Genomic DNA, 9,311 nt, shown 5'->3' on the forward strand with positions numbered 1-9,311 from the left:
AAAATTTAAATATTTTTTAAAAATATTTTTAAACCTCAGAGATTTAACAATTTAGATCAAATGGACAAATTCCTAGAAAGACACCAAAGCTTTGTCAAGAATAGATAATGCAGCCAGGCGTGGTGGCGCACGCCTGTAATCCCAGCATTTGGGAGGCTGAGATGGGAGGATCATCTCCAGTTCGAAACCAGCCTGAGCTACGAAGTGAACTCAAGGCCATCTTGAACTGCATAACAAGACCCTGCCTCAAAAGACAAAAAAAAAAAAAAAATGCAGCTGGATATGGTGATACACCCCATAATCCCAGCACTCTGGGAGACTGAGACAGGAGGACTAAAAGTCTGAGTCCAGCCAGTGCAGCTTAGCAATGTATAGAGACAGTATCTCAAAATTTAAAAAACTATTGGGGTGGTGGCTCAGTGTGAAGGTGCTGGATTCAATCCCCTATACTCCCAAATAATAATATAATAATAATAACAACCATAGTAGCCTTACATCTACTAAAGAAATTGGATTTGTAGTTTAAAATCTGCCCATAAAGAAAATTCCAGACATAAGACTGTCGGGAGCTGCTGGACCTGGAAATTGGCCATATGTGTGGGGGCAGGACAGAGCCAGAGTGCCTCAGCGGTCAAGCTACCTCAGTCTTGGAAAAACATCCTGCCTGGACAATTTCAATCATTAGTCACTAGGTAACACTGCCTCTCATGATACTAACTTTCCAAGGGTATAAATAAATGCCCCTACTATTATAGTTCAGTCCTCTTGACCATCAGGTGAGAGGCCGCTCCACTTGACCGCAGCTCTTGCCTCTTATCTTTATTTTCTAAACCCCCTGGCCGTTTTCTCCCAGGGTATGCTGACAGACCACTGAGTCCTACAATAGATGGCTTTATTTTGAACTCTTAACAAGTATTTAAGGAAAAAAACAATACCAATTTTGGGTAAACTTCCAAAAAAGTGATGCAGAATACATCTCAACTCATTCTTAAGGCCAGCATTAGTCTTATACCACAACCAAAGTTACTGTAAGAAAACTATAGATGAATATCTCTAAGCATAAACACAAATATTCTAAGCAGTTTAGCAAAACCAGGAAAAATATTTTTAAATGATGTAATTCACCCACATTAAACTAAAAAAGAAAAATCATGTGATCACCACAAAAAATGAAGGAAAAGCATTTAACAAAAATCAAGCATTCTTGACAAGAACTCCCAGAAAACTAGGAATAGAAAGGAAGCTATCCAATCTAATGAAGAACACCTCAGAAAAACCTTCTGCTAAACTCATATTCAGTGGTAGAAGAATGAGTCCTTTTCCCATAGGATCAGAAAAAAAAAAAGATGTCCACTTTTACTACTTCTATGGAACATGTGCCAGAGGTTCAAGGGAAATTAATTAAAGCCATACAAATTGGGAAAAAAAGAAATAAAGCTGTCTTTAACAGTAAATGTCATAATGTGTGTGGAAAATCTGACAAAATCTTTTTTACAAAAAGCTGGGCTGGGAAGCACATGCCTAGTATACATGAGGCCCTGCGTTCAATTCTCAACACCACTTGTATGCATGTACACACGGACACACAAGTATGAGTCTAAAAAAAGCCACCAGAACTAAGTAAATTTAACAAGGTTGCAGGATACACGGTACGTATACAAAAATCAACTTTTAAATATTGCATTTCTATAGACTAGCCGCCTCTCTCAAAAAAAGCCCTGATTTTTTTTTTTTTTTTTTTTGAGATAGGGTTTCACTATGCAGTTCAGGTTGGCCTTAGACTCACTTTGTAGCCCAGGCTGGCCTCGAACTTGCAACAATCCTCCTGCCTCAGTCTCCCAAGTGCTAGGATTATAGGCAAATAATTCAATTTTTTAAAAAGTCATTTCCATGGCATCACAAAATATGAAATATTTAGGGATAAATGTGGCAAAAGATGTGAAAAGACATGTCACAAAAACTGTGGCAGAAGGATCAAAAGTTCAAGCCAGCCTGGGCAACTTAGCAACTGAGACCAAAGAGAAAAAAAACCTGAAAGATTGCTGAGAGAAAACCTAAGTAAATGGAGGGATGTAACATGTTCACATATAAGAAGTCTCCAGCCAGATGTGGTGGCGCACGCCTGTAATCCCAGCTCTCAGGAGGCTGAGGCAGGAGGATCATTGCAAGTTGAAGGCCAGCCTTGGCTACAAAGTGAGCTCAAGGCCAGCTTGAACTGCATAGCAAGACCCTGTCTCAAAAAAGACAAAAAAAAAAAAAAAAGAAGTCTCTATACTACTAATATGATGATGCTCCCGAATTAATGCATAGATTCACTGCAATCCCAATAAATTCTACCCTTCCCCTGTTTAAAGAAATTGACATATAGAGTTCATGTGAAAATGGAAATCCATGTGTGTATCATAGACATGGGCTTTTCAACATGCATGAGTTTCAGAATATTTATGCTAAGTGAAGGGAGACAGACAAAGAGAGCACACACTGTCTACCCTTGTACTGAATTCTATAAAACAAAAGCTGCAGCGACAACAGATCAGCAGCTGCCTGGGAGCAGGGAGGGGAGGGAGACGGAGGTCACCAGTGGGTGAAGCAGGGATCAGTGCTCTCATTATCACAACTGTGGCTAAGTGGCTCATGGGTGCACGTGTACCAAACTGTATACTTTAAATAGGTGAGGTTTGTGCCAACTACACCTCCATGGAGAACATAAGCTGATGTTATTTGGGGTCACTCAAGGAACCCCCAGAAGGGAATTTTGGAGAGCGCTCAGCCCCTAGTAGGCAATCTGGCAGACCTTGTCAGGGCTCCTCCTGTGGAAGCCCCATGGGCTAGGCATGGTGGTCACTTGGCCCTGGACTCACCCCACAGTGCTGTATGTACCTCAAGAGCAGGATGAGATGCTCCTCACCACAGCGTGACAGTGAAACCCTCAAACTGAATCTTCCCCTATGACAACCCCTCATTCCCCATTTGTCTGCCTGGGCTCCCAGTGCCCAAGCTCTGTCCTCTTGCTAAAGCGAACAGGTCCCAAAAGACACAGCTTCTGTGCTAGAAGCAGAAAGTCTGCACCAGCAAGCCCAGTCCCTCCAGCTCCACAGAGGGCCCATAGTCCCCTCACCACAAAAAAGTTCAGCCACCCTCTTAGCTTCCCTGGGCAGCTTCCACCAGGACCTCACCCTAATAGAGGTACAGGGTTGTGCAAGGGCAATGGCCCATGCTGTGAGGTGGACCATTGTCCCAATCTGGTCCTCCACTGTCCAGCTGAATGGTCAGGGGTATCCGTGGGCCCTGGACCTCAGTTCCCTCCACTGTAAAGCAGATGCACGACATCTGCTAGCTGTGGCTTTGGTGAGCTGAGCCACGCAAAATGCTTGGAATGGTGTCTTGTATCAGTAGGTCATAAAATGTGTCAGTTGCCACAGCCGATCGGGTTGGCAGTCCCCACAGGGCTCAGTGCTCTAAGAAGCCATGCTTCAGCCTGGCCACCGATGGCTGCAGTGCCCCCAAGGACTCCTCAGAGTTCCCAGGCAACAGCAAGCCCAGAACCTGGGATGTTCAAGACAATCTTGTGGCTCAAAGAAGGTGGACAGGTATACCCAGGTCCTGGGCTCCTCCTGGCCATGCTGCTGCTAATCTGAGCTGGTGCTCAGATCCTGGGGTCTGATGGAGAGTTTAGACCACCTGCCCTCCTAACAGACCAGCCCAGCTCTCGTCTGCTCCACACACTGGGCTTCTACAGAATATTTCAGTTCTCAATTTTTTTTTGAGACAGGGTCTCACTATGTAGTTCAGGCTGTCCTCAAACTCACTATATAGCCCAGGCTAGCCTCAGTCATTGTGGTCCTCCTGCCTCAGCCTCCTGTGTGCTGGCATGTAATTCCAGACATGTGCCACCATACATGGTTTAAACAGGACTGGCTCTTATAGGATAGGCACTCTGTCCCTAATAAAGCAAAATATGATCAAATAATGGAACATGCTTCGGGCAGGTGGGCAGTCCAGGGAGATGTCTTCTTTAGATCTTCATAGACTTCATTTATTTTTATTTTTTTGGTTTGGTTTTTTTTTCTGGTACCAGGAATTGAACTCACAACCTTGCGCTTGCCAGGCAGGCGCTATGCCGCTGAGCTAAATCCCCAGCCCCCTTCATAGACTTCAAAGATGGTGATTCCAGAGGCCCCAGTGTTATCCAGACCAAAAAAAAAAAAAAAAAAACAAAAAAGAATGGATGAAAAAAAGTATGGTCCATCCACACAATGGAACGTCAGTCAGTCATAACAAACAAAGCTCTGACACATGCAACAAGGATGAACCTTGAAAACAATGCACTAAGTGAAAGAAGCCAGATACCAAAGGTCACAGCACAACCTTTGCACTGCACCAGGGGCTCCCTGCCAGGAATACCATCCCTGCCCACCATGTCACTCCCAGTACACAAGGCTGTTCCCAGCTTCCCCTCTCCCCACTGCCTCCAAACTCAGGTCAGCAGACATTCCCCTAACACCCCGCCTCCTGCCCGATGTCACTTTCACATCTGCATTCAAAAATACAGTGGCCAAGCTTCCTGCTCCTGGGGCCCAGCAGTCTGTCCCACTGTGGGTCCAGTGGCCAGCACAGGGTATCAAGAACCAGTTACCAGCTAAGCAGGGATGTCCTCACCCAGGCACGTACCTGCTGGATGAAGCCGCAGCACGTCACGGTGTGGAAGCCGAACTTAGTCACATACTGGGGTACAACACCCTCCGCTCGGCAGCCTGTCAAAGAGGTGTTGCCCTGAGCACTGCTCACGTCCTCTGGAATGCCAGACTTCACAGAGCACCAGTGTGGGTCCAGGCAGCTCAAGAACACAGCCTCCTGAGCTACCCATGGTTGTGATGAGCGGGAATACGGGCCTGCCCAGACACTGCCTAGAGCAGGTAGCCCACAGGGCAGGGTGTGAAGCTTCCAATCCCACTGGCTCATCAGATCTATCCAAACTCTTACTTAATGGGGCCTGGGGATTTAGCTCAGTGGTGCAAGGTCATGAGTTTGATTCCCGGTACCAGAAAACAAACAAACAAAAAGAACTCTTACTTAAAAATCTCATTTCCATAATATGGTGTAGAGGGATATGGTGTGAAACTCAACCTAGGGTTGAAATGCTACCAAGAAGTGTGAGGGCTCAGGTCAGGGGAGCCACAGGGTCAGGGCTGGGGACAGGACAATCTGAACGCACCCACAGTGTTCTCCTCCTCCTTCTGCTTCTCTCTGAGCTTCTGGTTGTAAAGGTGCAAATCAGCCATCTGCTCCCCGAGCTTTGATGCCTGGCTGAGGATAGAAGAAATGCAGCCAATTAAAGCTACAAACAAATCATCAGCACCTAGGTGTTCCATTTTAAAGACCTTCAAAGCTATTCTCCATTCTTTGAAAAGTAGAAAATGAATGCCCGGACCAGGACCCTTTCCAAAGAACAAGGTGGTGAAGTCAGGCAAGGAGCCAGGAGGAGGTCTTCTGCAGAGAGTTTGGTAGGCACCAGGCACTGGGCCCAGAGCCTGGCAGGGAAGAGTGGAGGGAAAAGCAGCTCCCCACACTGCAGACAAATGCAAACTGTGAGCAGGAAACAAGACAACATTTCAGGGACTACTCTTTGCGGATGAACTGCAGGAGCTGGTTGTTTTCTTTACACATGTTCATACTTCCTGCATTTTATATAACTATGTATGACTTTAAGGTTTAGAAACCCAAGACTCCAAACAGTTAAGAGATCAGCTTCATTCAGCCCAAACTGAGCTGGCATTTACTGCCTGGTAAAGCACAAAGCAAAGGGTGGATGCAGACACACTCATTCTGTGCAGCTTCACAACAGCCAAACCAAAGCAGCAACCTTTTAAGAATGGTCTGGGACCTGGGGATTTAGCTCAGCGGCACAACTGCCTCTCTGGCAAGTGCAAGGTCCTGAGTTAGATTCCTGGTACAAAAAAACCCAGGGGGCACACACCTATAATCCCAGCTACTCAGGAGGCTAAGGCAGGAGGGTCACAAGTTCAAGCTCAGTATGGGCACCTTAGACCCTGTCTCAAAATAGAAATAAAAAAGGACTAAGAGTGTAGCTCAGTGTGAAGGTCAATGGTGGTAAACTTATGGCCCACATGCCAGAGTGGGCATGCAGAGCCCTCTCTATCAGCACACAAGCCAAGTCACCCCAGCACTGCCCCCCAGCAGTCGAGCATCAGCATTGCAGTGCTGGCATTTTGCAATAAATAAGTTGTTTGGGTTGCAGTTGGGGCACTCAGTCTCTAAAAGGTTCATCATCGCTGCAGTAGGTTTAATCCCTAGTCCTAAAACAAAAAGAAACAAAGAAAAGAAAAGGGAAGTGTGGCTTCTGGGAACAGGCCATTACATGGGCAGCTCAGCAAGGGCTGCTTTCCATGTCTCCGTGTCCCTTTCTACCTCTGTCTCTTTCCCTAGACTATCTCCCTCTGTGTGTGTGTGTATACACATGTGTGTGCCCCTTCCTGCACACATCCCTCTAGATCTGTGTGTCTCTATGTGGGACATGCACATGCTTCCTGTGGATGTGCGTCTCTCCACGTGTGTACACACATGTGCCCCTCACTCCCTCACACTCACCTGCTCAAACTCTTCATCTTCAAATGCTCCATCACGAAGGCGGCCCCGCCTCCCGGCAGATCAATCACTTTTATGGGCCGAGGCACACGCAGCAGGCCTGTGCTGCGCAGAGCCTCCAAGCTTGCCATCTCCCCCTCAAACATCAGCCGGGCCTGTGTCCAAAACACCCTGTGAGTGGATCTGCTCTGCAAACTCCCACACCAACAGGGGACCCTGCCAGCTAGGCCAAGGCATTTGCAGTTCTTAAAAGAAGACATCACATGGGAATCACAGGCCCTGGGAACCTCAAGTACTGAAAGGATGCTGTGCCCTACAGGAAGCCTGTGCTATGGAAGTGATACCGCGGCCACAGGGTACTAGGTGGAGCTAACCACCCCTGGGGTGCCCACCATCCCCACTGACCCCTAGTTGGGTAGACAGGGCATGGTAGAAGTGATGGGGCACAAGTTAGGGTTAGGGAAGGCTGGGCTGAGATGTCTACTAGGCCAGGCCAGAAAGCTGGAAAGGAGAAATACACCCTTATCCCTCCAAAGCTTCCACTAGGATCCAGGGCCTTCCTGAGATAGAAGAGAAGGGCCTGACACTCCACAAGGGGGATTTTTTATTTTTTCTTTCTTCCAAGGCTGCCCCTAACATCTCACAGCCCGCCCAGTACATTAGAGGCTGCACAGCTGCTCCCGGAGGCATTTGCTTTGGCTGCAGCAGGGTTTGGCCACAGGTCCATCCTAGATGTCACTACCCTGCAGCGTCTCTGGATAACTCTGTCCATCCTCATTTGGGTCCCTGAAGAGTCCTTCCCCTACCACAACTAAACAGAAAGCCTGATCCTCCAAGCCTGTCTTTCTCTTCTCTATAAGCAACCTCTATACGCTGCTCAGGTCAGTTCCAGAAGTCCTAATAAAGGCTCCTCCACATGGCATCTTCTTACCTACTCCTGATTTCCATCTCAAGTAGAGCAGGTTGAATTGTTAACACCAAACACCACTGGCACCAAAAGTGGCCCACAGCAAGGCTGTTAACAGTAATGGCCCCCAGCAGCCAGAAAACAGAGATGCAGAGAATCACCAGGCGCCACCATCTCTGGCTGTGGAAGAGCTCCTAAGGCCTGCTGGCAGAGGCTAGCTCAGGCTGTCAGGAGAGTGAATGACAGAGAGCCACTAACACCATGAGCTGACGGCCACTGGCATCCACAGCTTAGGGCTATTTTAATACCAAAAGAGCTATACTTTGGCTAATCAGGATTTCTACCCAAACTGAGCAAATGAACTTCCCGCCAAATGGTAAGTAACATGAACACTATTTTTCTGGACATTGGCACAAATATCCCAATTTTATATTAGGTGAACTCTCACCTATGAACATGATGGTTTGGTGAAAGATATTCATTTACTAATGTGGTTTGTGAAGACTCCTATGCATAGAATTGCAAGTTTAAAACAAATTAAACCTCGTGGATGAGACCAGAACATCTATTACCACACAGAAAAAGAATTCCACTCATTAATTTAAAGTAACCAAGGGGAAAACCAGACACATCATCCTCAACCTGCCAACCTGCATCTGGAGTTGTGAGGCAATGCCAAGCATCCTTGGGGTGGGAGGGCAACCCTGAGCTCCAGTTAGGCTCTCAGAATGAACCCCCAAACTATGGGAGCAGACAACCCTCAAAATTCAGACTGCTGGGCCAGGGGTGGTGGCGCATGCCTGTAATCCCAGCACTCAGGAGGCTGAGGCAGGAGGATCATTGCTAGTTCCAGGCCAGCCTAGGCTACAAAGTGAGCTCACGGCCAGCCTGAACTGCATAATAAGACCCTGTTTCAAAAAAAAAAAAAAAAAAAAGATTCAGACTGCTGCCAGGCCTGCTGGTGCAGGCCTATAATCCCAGCACTCAGGAGGCTGGGGTGGAGGACTGCTGTGAGTTTGAGGCCAGCCTGAGCTACATAGCAAGACCTTGTTTCAAAAAAAGATTCAGACTGCTTACATCACAAGGACCTTGACCGCCATCTGCTCCCATATCTAGGCACCAAGTGTATGTGGGCACGGGGAGTTTCTAGGTGGAACGGCCACCTGGGACTCATCACTTTGCTGGATTCTAGTCAGAAATCAGGTGCCTCAGCAGTTCCTTGGGCAGAAGTGCCAGGATCTCAGGTCAGGGTGGGCCCAACCCTACTGCACCATGACCCATCCCCAAAGGCAGGGCTGCCAGGACCCTGGGGGCTACCACTTTGGGCTTTTCTCCTCCCCCAAGGCCAGCAACGCCCCCCAACACTGCCAGAGGACTGCCAACCTGGACCAGGCCCTCTGACTGCAGTCGCTGGGCGTGGCTTGCCCTCGTAGATTCTGGGTCAGCAGCTGGCTTGCTCTCTGACCTAAGGCGGGCTTCCTTCATTTGCGTCCATGCTTTCCACACAGCCTTAAACAGGAACTCGGAAAGCAGGCCCAGGAATCCGGGGGAGGAGTAAGCACCTGTGAGGAGTCAGCTGACAGAGGTGCACTCCTGTCTCCCGGTTGCTGCTGAAGGTGACACCTCCAGAGGACTGCAGCCTGGTGCTGACCCCAGCAAAGGGCCAAAGCAGCCCAGGGCCTCGCCTCCACCCACGCGCAAACATTAAAACAGCCCACTAGCGTGGGAGTGCACGCTGCAACCCCAGCACTCGGGGAGTCTGAGGCAGGAAGATAAAAGTCTGAGCCCCCCGCCCTCC

The 9,311-nt window shown here is 48.1% G+C and overlaps 1 protein-coding gene across 6 annotated transcripts in view; it reads right to left on the reverse strand.

The window, feature by feature from the left end:
- Fn3k (fructosamine 3 kinase) overlaps positions 1 to 9,311 on the reverse strand; it is a 16,451-nt gene that overhangs the window by 4,400 nt on the left and 2,740 nt on the right. For 2 of the 6 annotated variants that reach the window (XM_013506011.1, XM_013506008.1), the window contains exons 2-4: positions 6,610 to 6,761; positions 5,216 to 5,307; positions 4,672 to 4,754 (exon numbers count right to left, since the gene is read on the reverse strand). In XM_013506011.1, the coding sequence (XP_013361465.1) occupies positions 4,672 to 4,754; positions 5,216 to 5,307; positions 6,610 to 6,752 (318 nt within the window). In that variant the 5' untranslated portion in view covers positions 6,753 to 6,761. Of the gene's footprint in view, positions 1 to 4,671; positions 4,755 to 5,215; positions 5,308 to 6,609; positions 6,762 to 8,896; positions 9,027 to 9,311 lie in introns of those variants that run through there. The other 4 variants (XM_013506010.1, XM_013506007.1, XM_013506009.1 and 1 more) reach the window with 3 other exon arrangements.

Source organism: Chinchilla lanigera, unplaced genomic scaffold (assembly GCF_000276665.1).
Source record: "Chinchilla lanigera isolate Chin_1 unplaced genomic scaffold, ChiLan1.0 scaffold00105, whole genome shotgun sequence".
Classification (NCBI taxonomy): domain Eukaryota; kingdom Metazoa; phylum Chordata; class Mammalia; order Rodentia; family Chinchillidae; genus Chinchilla; species Chinchilla lanigera.